Below are 13871 nucleotides of genomic sequence, written 5' to 3' on the forward strand. Positions count from 1 at the left end.
TATCCCTAGCCTAAAGAAGCAGCATCTTCGCACCCCTGACATCCACCTACATGATTACCAGAGAAACCGGGTCCCCATCGTGGGCCAAGGCACCTTCCAGGTGAAGTTCAAGCAGTTCAGCGGGAAACTCCCAGTGACAGTGGTCAGCAGCAACTTGCAGAGCCTCCTAGGGCTAGATTGGTTCCAAGCCCTGGGCCTAGAGGTGACCGGTATCAACACCTTGAAAGACAACGGTGCTGAAGCCATCTTTAAGGAGTTCGAGGACATCTTCGCACTGGTCTGGGTAAGTATGTGGGGATTCCAATTTCTTTTAGTTTGGACCCCAATATAGGCCCAATAAGGCTAAAGCCCAGGAGAGTACCTTTTGCTCTCCGCCCCAAAATTGACAGGGAAATTGACAAGCTTGTAGGCCAGGGAATCCTAGAGCCAGTCGATCACGCACGCTGGGAGATCCCTATAGTGACACCTGTCAAATCTGATGGGTCTATCCGCATCTGCGCAGACTACAAGTGCACAATAAATAAAGCGCTACAACAAAGCGCCTACCCTGTACCCATTGTACAGCACCGCCTTCATTCATTATGCCCCAGAAAATTTTTCGCTAAATTGGACATGGCGCAGGCATACCAACAATTGCCTGTAGATGGTGCAATGGCGGAGGCCCAAACCATTGTGATGCACAAGGGTGCATTGAAATGTCACCGCCTGCAATTTGGCGTTAGTATCGCCCCTGGACTGTTCAAAAGTGTCATGGAATGGCTTTTGCAGGGGATTCCAGGAGTCATCCCCTATTTTGACGACATCTTGGTATTGGCTGCAAACGAGGCGCAACTTTTAAAACGTGTACAAACAGTTTTGGCTCGAATTAGAGACAAAGGCCTCCGTTGGCCTTTGAGAAATGCCAAATTAACGTGCCAAGGGTTGAATTCTTAGGGTACCTAATCAACGGCTCTGGTTTTCACCCAACCACACAAAAAATCAAAGCAATTCATGACGCCCCCACACCTCAAAATCAAACCGAGTGCAGGCATTCCTCGGGCTCCTTAATTTCTACAGTGTCTTTCTTAAACAGAAAGCCACCATTGCTGAGCCCTTACACTGTCTCCTGGCAAAGAACGTGAAATGGTCCTGGGGCAAAGCCGAGGTAGCCGCATTTGCTGTGGTAAAACAACTCCTGTTGGTGGATTCCTTCCTGGTACAGTACAGCCAGACACTGCTGTTGGTGCTGACCTGCGACACTTTCCCATTCGGTGTCGGCGCCATCCTTAGCCAACACATGTCCATGGAACCGAAGCCCCTATTGCATTTTACTCCAGGACCTTGTCTGCCACAGAGCGGAGCTACAGCCAGCTAGACCGTGAGGCTTTGGCTGCAGGGGCCGGAGTACAGAGGTTCCATGAGTATCTATATGGCCGGGACTTCGAACTGGTTATGGACCACAAGCCATTGTTGGGCTTACTGGCTGGGGACCGACCTACCTCAGTGTCATTATCACCCTGCATGACCAGATGAACCATCTTCCTAGCTACCTATTCCTACCGTCTCATCCACCGACCAGGCTCCACTTTGAGGCACGCTGACGCTCTCAGCTGCTGACCACTGCCTGAACTTCTTGCTTTACCCTGCCCCCGAGATGCCAGTCCTCCTCATTCACTGCTTTGAGACAGGGCCTGTCTCATCCAGTGATGTTGCCCGACACTCTGCAAAAGACTCCACCATCAAGCAAATTTTGAACTGGGTGTGGAGGGGGTGGCCCAAGGGGCCTGTTGGGGCAGATTTCAAAATGTATTTTGTCAAACGCGATTAGTTATTGGTTGTAAATGGCTGTTTACTGTGGGGGACTGGGTTGTTGTTCCACCAAAATTGCACATTGCGTTATTAGAGGCTTTACACATAGGACATCCTGGAATTGTAAGGATGAAGTCTTTGGCTAGGAATTACGTGTGGTGGCCTAACATGGACAGGGAGATCAAAGAATGGGTGGCTACCTGCATACCATGCCAGGAGTCCAGACCAGCTCCCTCAGAGGCGCCCGCTAAGGAGTGGGAGAGACCTCAAGCACCATGGTCTAGGGTGCACATTGACTTTGCTGGCCCAGTTCACGGCCAGACATTTCTCGAAGTTGTGGATGCCTACTCGAAATGGTTAGAGGTAGTTCTGATGACCTCCATTCCAGCCTCCAATGGTCAGGCGGAGAGAATGGTGAGATCTGCAAAAGAGGCCCTCTCTAGGATGGGCCCAGGAGATTGGCAAATACGGGTTGACCACTATTTGCTAATTCAGCACATCACACCCAGTGCCACTACAGGGAGAAGCCTCTCCAAGCTTCTCATGGGTCACCGGCGAGCTCCGAGTGAACCGGCTCTAGAAGCTCCAGCCACGGCCTTTGAAAGGTTCCAGGAGCTTCCACCAAGCGGAGCTGCGGAGCAAACAGGTCCGTCCGACCTGTCCAAGGAAACCCCTCCTATTGAACTGCGCAGGTCGGGCAAAGCTACCCAAAAGCCCAACTACCTGCGTGACTACGTAACAAGTAGGATTGTTCCATCCAAGAGGGGGTGGGGTATTAGATATGTGCTCTAACTACAGTGGTTTCCACCAAGGTTCTCTGTTCCGGTGGGAACAGAGATTTAATCCTATTGGTAGAAGGATCTGACAACTTCCTATAAAAGGGCTGCTGTCAGACTCAACCTTCACTGGATTGTTCTCACTTGTACTTAATAAAGAGCTGTTGTTACCGTTAGCCTGTGTGTGCCTATCCATTACCGAATCTAACAAAATATATATCAGGAAAATACAAACTCTTCCTTTGCTGTTAAGTAACCAAAGAAAAGAGGAAATATCCATACATTTTTACTGTATGTATGTCAGAAGGGCAATGCTGAGAGAACATTCAATGCCTCCTGCTGGTATGCTCATAAGCATTGCTGCCATTTTTTAAAATTAATTTTCTAACTGGTATTAATACTACTTCCAACAAATACAGGTAGTCATTGACTTACAACCAGTCGTTTAACAACTGCTCAGAATTATGACCACCTTGGAAAAGGATGCTTAATGACTATATTGTTGAGTCCTCCTCAATGGTGACTTGACTGCTTTTTGGGTGCTTGGCTGACTGGTTGCAACATCTCATGGTCACAGGACTGAAATTTGCCATTTTTTCCTGCTGGTTTACAGTATTTTGTGCCGGTTTCTGGAAAAATACCAACCATTTGAAAGAATGGCTTTGCACTTATAACCATGTGATTCACTTAACAACTTCCCCAAAAAAGGTTAGGACATTGGGTCCAGTTATGTGGGTGTCTCAACGTATGACCATGACAACATATGCTGAAATTGCAGTCCCCATTGTAGTCACAAACTGTGGACTACACCAATGTATCTCTTGGTTCAGAAAGTGGCGGTGAGAAGAGACAGTGGAATGTGCAAATCAGCAAAATAAAAGTCTGTCAATAAACCTGCAAGAAATTAACTGTAAGAACTTGAATATTTTAAGACCAGAAATATTCTGTGGCTAATGTAAATTTAATACCTATCTACACCTATCAACATTCCCATGCTTTGATAGGTGATATTTAGCCAGTACCTCAGATTCTAATAAGATTTCTAATAACTGGCTTAAATACATTTAACCCTACAGAGTAAAGGTCAGGGATGCATGCTGAACTCCATTTTATATCCTTTTAGACATGATTAAATGGTAATTAAGTTTTAATGAAAAGTGTTAGGCTGATAACAATTAACATAATCACACTAGTCAGTTCATGTCCTCATGGTGTTTTACATGCTGGGCTGAGCAGACAAGAGAATGGTTCCTTGATGGGGTCCAAACATTTTGTGATTAGAAGACATTTGCATTTCTCCAGTAAATCTTCTCTGTTTGTGTATTGAATGGCAGATAATAAAGCATAGCAAAACAATGTGTGTATATGTGAATAGGCAGCATAAATATGTCATCATAGAATACATCAATCTCAATGGCTATGTGTCTGAGTGCTTGTGTCTGTCAGTACAATCTAGTGTGTAGATCTCCTGCCTCCATTAGAAAACAACATGGACACATATGCAGTCCATATGCAGATTAATTTTATTTTATTTTTAAATTATGTTTTTATTTATTTGTATCCTATCCTTATTTTTTACAAATAATTTAAGGTGGCGAACATATCCAACACCTCTTTCTCCTCCTATTTTCCCCACAACAACCACATGTGAGGTAGGTTGGGCTGAGAGAAAATAATTGGCCCAAGGTCACCCAATCAGCTTTCATAGCTAAAGGGGAACTAGAACTCGTGGTCTCCTGGTTTCTAGCCAGCACCTTAACTACTGAACTAAATTGGCTCTCAATTCCTATGAGAATTCCTTATAAAGATTCTTTTTATAAAATCCTCCAAATAAAAACAGCAGTAGCTTATTTTAAAAGAAGATAGACGGGCTGATATGCAGCTGTGAGACCATAATTATTTTTCAGCCCTGAGCCATGTGCTTAATAATTGCTGCTTTGCCCCAGCACTCCACCTTCCTCATTAACCCATCCAACTTTACACAGGCTCCTGCTAAGAAATCTAAAACAAAACAAAGGAGGAAATCCAATCAGAAGACTAATGGCAGCATCCCAGAAGTTTGAAATCAACACTACCTACGTTCTGTTTCTAACAATTAATTAAATGATGCCTTGTTGCTAAATATTAAAGAAGGGGTTTGGGTTACTGAATTCAATAATAATGACAAGAACACAAACAATAAATCTTTTCATCATATTTCTTCCAGGACCGCATGGTGATCTCCCTTTATTTCAGGGGTTTCAAAACTCATGTTATCACAGTGGTGTCATGTAACATATCGGGACTTTTTCTCCCTTCACTAAACTGGGCGTGGCCGTGGGCAGGGCCAGTGTGTGACGCATCTGGCCCACAGGCCGGGAGTTTAACAGCCCTGCTTTATTCTATCTGCACAACAACAACCTGTGAAATATAGGTTGGACTGAGAGATAATTGCTGGACCAAAGTCATCTAGTGGGTTACTGTGGTTAAAGGACTTGAGAACACAAGTTAAACACTACACGACACCGACTTCCATACATGATTTGCCCATGAAGAGGCTCTGAAATATTACCACTGCAAAATCTATTTTCAAGGCAAATAAAGAAGCAATAACAGACACACAAGAAGCAACCAGGAAGTATATAAGGATAATACAAGTTCACCTACTTGAAAACTGGATAGAAAAGCCAGATTTGCTGATAAAGAAGTCGCTGTCAAATTGTAAGGTCAGTGAATTGAAAGTGCTGTAAATGTCCTCAGGAAGAGCTGAACCACTCCACTCTTTCAGCAAAATGTTGCTTTCAATGGGACCATCCCAGACTTTGAGGATGTCATGACCCACCTCAGTATCAAAAACAATAAAATGCAGACTGGAAATGAAAAAGGAACATGCAATATAAGTTAGCCTAATAAACACAGAATGGGTTATTTGCTAAAATCGAATCTTCTTTTAGGCATCATATATGAGGGATAAAAATTGAAATACGTCATCTGTTATATGTCAGAATGTGGACATTGGAGCATGATGTTTGTTAGGGATGTAACCCTAGTCTTGGCTTGGCAATGTATATAAGCCATGATTGTAACAAATGTATCTGTTACTTTAAATGCTAGAGAGATGTAATTGGATGCTAATTGCTTTAAGCAGCCATATAAGGAGGAAGGAACTGTTACGGTTTCCCTTCCCCCCCCCCCCCCCCCCGGATGGCTACTGATGTTCCTGATTGTCCCTGACTGTCCCTGACTGTTACTGTATGAGCTTTGTATTGGAGAGAAGACCGTGTATTGGATGGTGGCTAGTCTGTAACTATGTTACCTGTCTACATGGTGAATTGTGAGTTGAGCAACTGTAACTTCAACGAGGTGTAAATAGACTGTATATACTTCAAGACTGCTTATAGTCTGTTAGGAGACTATTTATCTTATTTTTGTTACGCAAGTAAAGCTATTCTTTGTTTTACCTTCGGTGGCTGTGAGTGACTATACAGTGGCTTATTCGTTACTAACTTCCGCTGCTGAACTCTAGTCTCCTAACGGGGATAGACTTAACAATGCTGATATCCATAAACCTGTAATGAATCAGGACACAGACTATCTTAATAAAAAAAAATTGTCCACCAGATCCATACTGCTGTTAAAAAGTGATCCGTTATTTTTTTAAATTACATCTGCAGTAAAATTTCCAGGAGGTTATGCTTTTATTGAAATAATCACAGTTCCTGGCTGTACAGTAGTAACATTTAGAATTAAAAATACAAATTAAACATAATATAATTAATTCAATTAACTAAATAAATATTGCACACCAAACATATTAGCTAAACTTTAACAACTTATTAACTTTCTAGTAATTTCTAATTTGTATCTTTTCTGTTCATTTCTCAGAAATTACATCCAATAAGCACTTTCTGTGCTTTTCTGTCTCTCCTTCATCTGAAATATGTAGACTTTCCTTGCTGTGGAAGTATACTTTATAATGGTTGTAATGTATTGCATAAGAAACCATAACAAGATTATTATGTTGGTCAGCTCTGGCACTGCATTTTACTTCTAGTGATACCATTACAATTAGATTCAGCATTCACATATCCCCTCTTCTCTTTTCTTCCTCAGGTCAGACTCTGGAAGAATATAGTTGCTTAACTATATACTGTAGCTTAATCTTACGAATTTCTCTAGTGATACAGTGATTTGAAACACAATCCTAAATTAATTATTGAATGTGAATTCTTTTTTCAATTTTTTTAAATTTTATTTACAAACATGTAAAATACACATACACAAAACTTAGACGTACACCATATTTACACAATACAATATGAACAGGAGCTTCCTGTTCTTTCTAGTAGCAATTGCCAATTGATATCGCTCGCCTTATATTGTTTCCCCTTCTATTATATTTCATTTGTATTTTACCATTCTTAACCCTCTTATCTTACTCCTCTGTCTGCTATATTGGCTGATTACCTCTAGTAAGTTTGAACCACTTGGATACATATATATATATGTGTGTGTGTGTGTGTGTGTGTGTTACTTCTCCTTAACTACTATTTTTGGGCTTTGTTGTCTTCCTTCATTGATCCTTGTTTCTTTCCTCCATCTATCTATACAAGTGATTCTCAAATGTTTTCAGTCCACCGCCCCCTTGGTGCTACAAACTGATCCTCAGTGCCCCCCACCCAGTGGTGGAATTCATTTTTTTTACTATCGGTTCTGTGGGTGTGGCTTGGTGGGCATGGCTGGGGGGGTCATGTGACTGGGTGGTTTGCACGACGGAAGGAAGATAGTAACAGTAAAAATCAAAACTGTAACAATTGCACATTTATTCAAAATCCAATTTAAAAAACTTTTTAGTTAATGTTAATTCAACAAAATTGTTGAATATGATCCAGTGATACCAGGTTTTCAAAGTCTGATAGTCATTTATCAAGAACCTTAGTAACTAGTAACTTAGTAAACTCAAAATTTAGTAACAACTTCACTGTTCTTAGTAGATGATAATTCCTGTGTAGATATTGAAAGAAGTAATCTCAGAAGGTATTATCACAAAGCACAAAACTGCAACAGATATCATTAAGATATCTTAATGATTATCTTATTGGGCACTATCTAATAAAATGAAATTCAATGGTGAAAAGAGTAAGGTTCTACATTTAGGCAACAAAAACAGAATGCACAGGTACAGTATAGGTGGTACCGTGCTAAATAGTAGTAACTGTGAGAGGGATCTTGGAGTTCTAGTGGACAACCATTTAAATATGAGCCAGCAGTGTGCAGCAGCTGCCAAAAAAGCCAACACAGTTCTAGGCTGCATCAACAGAGGGATAGAATCAAGATCACGTGAAGTGTTAATACCACTTTATAATGCCTTGGTAAGACCACACTTGGAATACTGCATTCAGTTCTGGTCGCCACGATGTAAAAAAGATGTGGAGACTCTAGAAAGAGTGCAGAGAAGAGCAACAAAGATGATTAGGGGACTGGAGACTAAAACATATGAAGAACGGTTGCAGGAACTAGGTATGTCTAGCTTAAGAGAAAGAAGGACTAGGGGAGACATGATAGCAGTGTTCCAATATCTCAGGGGTTGCCACAAAGAAGAGGGAGCCAAGCTATTCTCAAGGCACCTGAGGACAGAACAAGAAGCAATGGGTGGAAACTAATCAAGGAGAGAAGCAACTTAGAACTGAGGAGAAACTTCCTGACAGTTAGAACAATTAATCAGTGGAACAGCTTGCCTCCAGAAGTTGTGAATGCCCCAACACTGGAAGTCTTTAAGAAGATGTTGGATAGTCATTTGTCTGGAACGGTATAGGGTTTCCTGCCTAGGCAGGGGGTTGGACTAGAAGACCTCCAAGGTCCCTTCCAACTCTACTATTGTATTATTGTATTATTGTATATCACAAACTTACACAAAAAAATGTTCTTGTAAAAAACCCAAAATGGATAATAAACACTTTTGTCTTTTATCTAAAGTTTTTCATCTTTAGATCAATGGCCTTAATTATTCTTTCTCTCCCTCACAAACATACACATATACCAGTGGTTGTTTTAAATTTTTTAGAACCTATTCTGTAGGTGTGGCCTATTTTGTTGGCATGGCTTGGCAGTCATATTACTGGGTGGGAGTGGCCAACTTGTAAAATGTGGTGAAACTCATTTAACAATGCTCTTGCTGAGCAACCAAAATTTTGGACTCAATTGTGATCATAAGTTCTCTTTCTTTTTCTTTCTTTTTCTTCCTTCCTTCTTTCATTTCTATATCTCTCTTTCTTTCTTTCTTTCTTTCTTTCTTTCTTTCTTTCTTTCTTTCTTTCTTTCTTTCTTTTTCTTCCTCCATCCATTCTTTCTTTCTTGTGTGTGTCTCTTTCTTTCTTTTCTCCCTTTCTCTTCCTTCCTTCCTTTGTTCCTTCTTTCTTTCTTGTCTCTGTCTCCCCCACTTACTTTCTTTTTCCTTCTTTCCTTCTTTCTCTTTCTTTCTTTCTCTCTCTTTGTCTCTCTCTTTTCTCTCTCCCTCTCTCCCTCTTCCTACCTTTTATTCTCTCTTACTCTCTCTCTCTCTCTCTCTCCCTCTTTCTCTCTCTCACCCCCACTCTCTCTCTCACACACACATACCTTCCAGTTGGTGAAAATTTCTGTTATGCCAGCTGGGAAGCTGGCAAAGAAGCCTCATTTTTCCTGCCACCTGCAGCTCTTGGAGGAAGGATGAAGGGAAGCAAGCCCTGGGCCTCATCTCTGCCTCCTTCCTCGAGAGCTGGCTTCAGGGATGGCCAGCCTCTCCCATCGCTGCATCTTTCACTCAGAGCCTTTCACCCAGAGGCTCTGCTAGTGGGGTACCTGCCTTTTCACCTCCCGAGAGAAGCTCGGGAGAGACATGCAAACAGCCACAACTCGAGGCTCCTGAGGAGGCTGCTGGACACCAGGAGTGGCAGTGGTGCCTGCTGCTGCTCTTCTGCTGCTCCCAGTAATGCAGCCTTCTTGGAGAGAATTAAGTTCCAGGCGCACTGATTCCAGCAGCTGCGTTTTCCCTTGAAATTTGCTGTCCCAGCAACCCAAAAGGGACATTCTCCCAGCGGCATCTCAGGTGCTCCCACCCTTAGCCGCAAGAGAGTGAGGATGGCTGGGCACAGTTTGGCACCTCCTGGTTCCCGTCAGATCATCGAGGGGCCTCGCATGCCTGCGCGCTCACATGGCCTGCATGCTTCCAGCAGAAATGGGAAGTGCAGGGATCTTAATGTAGTAGGGCGGGGGAGGCTGGAGCGGGAGGTTAAATAAACAAATTTGGCTTCGCTTACTTGCGTGGTAAGAGAGAAAGGTGCCTGAGACGTGGCTGGGACAATGTTCCCTTCAGGTTGTCCCCTTAGCGCCCCCTGCCACCCCTCTTGCCTCAGCACCCCCCCTAAGTCACCCCCCCCCGAGGGATGGTACCACCCACTTTGGGAACCACTGACCTATACCATTTATCCCATATCTGGTAGTATTCTGTTTCTTCTTTTCCCTGGATTTCTTTTGTTAATTTGCCATTTCAGCACAGTCCATATCTTTCTTATTATTTTATCTTCACTTGGAATTAGTTTTTCCATTTCTGGGTAAAGGCAATCCTTACCGCTGTAATTATATGTAATCTTAAATACTGAATTTCTTTTTTATATTTCACAGTCATTATTCCTAATAAAAAAAACTTCAGGTTTCCATTCTATTTTAACACCTGTTATTACCTCTAGCCACTTTTTGACCCTTTTCCAATGTGAATGTGAATTCTATAACTTATTATTTATTTATATTTTATATTATCTTTTGTATTGGAGCTCAAGATGCCTATGTAGTGCCCTCTCATCCTGTTTCTCCCAAAAACAATAACACTATAAGATGGGTTTGTCTAAGGAGAATGTGATTGATCCACATGTCAGCACATCTCATTCATCTCCAAAACCAAGATTCCACATTGGCTCTATATAGAAATGTTTACATCAATTATCTTCTCTTAGGTTCATTAATATTCATCAGTATCAATCTATGATTTAGGAAATGTACATTAATCACATATTTTGCTCTACCCATAAAACTACATAACATTTAATTGTTAATATGTTTCAAATGGTTGAAAAATGCATACCTAATTGTTCTCCCGGGTTCTGCTTCTATAATCCAAGTACAGTGTAGATTGTTGTCATATGGAGCTGGATAACCTGGAGAAAGGATACGACCAGAAGTAGCAGCATGAATTCGTCCACCACATTCAGCTGAAATTAAAAGAAATAATACTTTTTTAAGGGAACAGATTCAGATTTTATCTTATAAAATATTTGATATTGCAATTATGTATCATAGTTGGTTCAACAGTCTCCATATCTCCTCCCAACATTCTGTGACTGTGAAGAGAGAATATGTGTGAAATATAAAGACAGTATTGGTGTGAACTTGACTCTTGTGTTCTGAAAACACTCTTGTGTCCTTGTCTTCTTTAAGGATGTTTTATGAGCTTCACAGCCTATGGAATATCCAATAGCCCTGGAATTGCCCTGAGGTTCCCTCATCCAAGTATTAGACTAGTGTGATCTGGCTTGGCTTCCAAGTTCTGGCTATTTCTTCTAGATGCTGAATTCACTGCAAAAGTTCAACCTGGTAGCTTCCCTGCTATGAAAATTACATGACAGGATTTTGATATACTAATAACATGAATTCAAAGTTCAAATAATATGGGTTCAATATGAGTTCAAACTGTAAGGAAGCAATTTTTTAATCATAAAAGATGCCACAAGCATGGTTGCAGAGTTCTATCTACTTGCCACTTTTCATTCTTACAAGCACTACCAGTAGAAGGCTTCTGATTTCTTCTTCTTAAGCACATTTGTTATGGTTTTTGGATATTAGATTAGAAAAAAATAGTATCTGGATGGAAGACCAGGAAATATCAGAATTAAATACTAGGTAAAAAAATTCAACAACAAAAACAAATCAAAACTTCTCAGAAAAAGGCAATAGCAAAAGAATTCCAAATTGCTGCCAATAAAATTATTTAGCACATTCAGCATATTGCCCCAAGAAAAGGTGGTAATATGCTGAATGGACTTGAAGGACACTTTATTTATTTTTCTTTTTACTTCTCAAAGGATTTTTTACTTGATATTATGTGGGTTTGGTAATTGAAATCATTCTGACACTGATTCTCATTATGGGAGTTGAAGCTCTGGTGCAGGAGCTCTTGGAATGTCTTGATATGATAAAAATGGAAAATATGGACTAACATAACATCCAAGTCAGTGGTGGGATTCAGCCATTTCGTACCACTTTGGGAGAACGGGTTGTTAACTTTCTAAGCAGTGTGATGAACTGGTTGTTGGAAGAAATTATTAGGGCAGAGAACAAGTTGTTAAATTATTTGAATCCCACCACTGATCCAAGTTAAGTACAGGTGCTACTCTGCAGACATGAAGAAACTAACTCATACAGGAGAACAAACTTCTAAATCAAACCCAATAGATGACAAATGAAAATTCAATTTTGTATTGTTGCTAAATAAGTTGTAAAAAACATTGTTCAAACTAATGAAAGGCAGATACAGGTAGTGCTCAATTAATGGTGGACCAGAATTTCTGTCACTAACCAAATAAATTGTAAAACACACCATGTGACTGAGTTGCTTAGTGATGGCAATCCCAGCAGTTCTCATTGCCATCATTAAGTAAGTTTATTAGGTAATTAAGTGATGATCTCCTCACAACTTTTTGCCAGCTACCAACAAACAAACATTCAGTGGGCAAATCAGCAGTGAGTTGTCAGTGCGAAGCAGCTTGTGAGCAGGCTGGCAGGCAGGTCAGAGGGTGTGCAAGGGCATATGAGTGTCTAGCGCAGTGCGAGCTAAGGGAGACTTGGTGCGGTATTTGTGGAGCAGGGGAAGGCATACAAGAATGTGATAGCCTGGTATGGTGTGACAAGAATTGGGTGGCTAGTGCGGAGTAGGGGAGGTAGTACGAAAGTATGTAATTGGCTGGTATGGCATGGCACAGGTAGAAGTGGCTTGAGGTAGCTGCTACCAGGTTTAGGAGACTTACCTGAGCTATTTGTGACTTTTCCTGCTGGCTTGCCCTTTGACTTGTGGGAGCCTTCAGGGAAGGTCATAAATGGCAATAATTTGACCATGAGACACTGCTTATGAGACACCTCATAAGCGGAAGCTGGATGCCAAGCACCCAAATCTCAGTCACATAACTGCAAGGATGGTGGGATGGCTAGAACTTTGAGGACCAGTTGTATGTACCATTCACTCAGCTCTGTCATAACGTCAAATGGTTGTTATACAAGTGGTTGTTAACTGAGTACTACCTGTAATGAGATTCACTGAGGTTAGAAGCCTTCCTCTAGTTATTGAGCAAACTTTCTCAAATAGATCTAGATGCAATGATGCAATAGAAAATAGAAAGGTGCTATCAGGAGGACACTTTTAGGTGCAGATTGTTGAACAAAACATAAATTATAATAACAAATAAACTGATTAAAATCAGAATATGAAATATAATAGATATTCTGGGAAGATTGGATCTAGACGTATAATCAAAAGATCAATATAGGAAACAGATGCATTGTTTTTAACTTAAGCAAAAGATACTTTGGAGTATTCTTACCATTTCAAACCTGAAAGATCAAACTGAGTTTCAAAGCAAACTATTACGAAAGTCAAAGCAAAATATTAGATAAAAGCCTTGGGCAACAACAAAAGCATAGAATAATTGAATGCAATCTTTCATAATACAGCAGGAAAGGATTACAAAAGGCATCTCAATCAAGAATATCACATACTATATAGGAAAATAATAAGAAAAGAAAGGTAAGAGTTGTTTTAAAGATAAAGAAAGGTTGTGATACTTAACATAACCACAGAAAAAAAATACAACAAAGAAAAGTTAAAGGAAGACGAATAAACTACAGTGAAAACTTTTACAAAAGATATCATAGAATACATGTCCTGGAAAAAATCAATTCCGTGGTCATTAAGGGTTGACACCATCTTAATGGCACATAATTAATCAATTAAATATCAAATAAATGATACATTTGTGGAAAGTAAATATTTTGAGTAACTCATTCCACTAGGGAGTGAGGCACAAAGGTACAACAACAAATAGATTGGAAAGCACTTGCTACAGGTGAAATACTCATGAAAATGTATATATGAAGTGTCAAAATACTAACAACTCTCTGTCAAGATAAATGAATTTAAAGTTTATAAATATTAGAAAAGACTGGTATGTTATACTGAAGGAGGAGGCTGCGAGAGAATAGGGAAATTCTCCTAATCCCGTGATGGCGAACCTATGGCACGCGTGC

General features: G+C 40.7%; 1 protein-coding gene across 1 annotated transcript in view; it reads right to left on the reverse strand.

Moving 5' to 3' along the window:
• Positions 1-13871, reverse strand: part of CSMD1 (CUB and Sushi multiple domains 1) — a gene marked incomplete at its 5' end in the record, with an annotated part of 1188747 nt that overhangs the window by 172826 nt on the left and 1002050 nt on the right. Inside the window, 2 exons of the mRNA XM_081942958.1 lie at positions 5211-5413; positions 10660-10786. Coding sequence (XP_081799084.1) covers positions 5211-5413; positions 10660-10786 — 330 coding nt within the window. The remainder of the gene's footprint in view (positions 1-5210; positions 5414-10659; positions 10787-13871) is intronic.

This window comes from Natrix helvetica (genome assembly GCF_964273705.1).
Source record: "Natrix helvetica genome assembly, chromosome: 2".
Taxonomy (NCBI): domain Eukaryota; kingdom Metazoa; phylum Chordata; class Lepidosauria; order Squamata; family Natricidae; genus Natrix; species Natrix helvetica.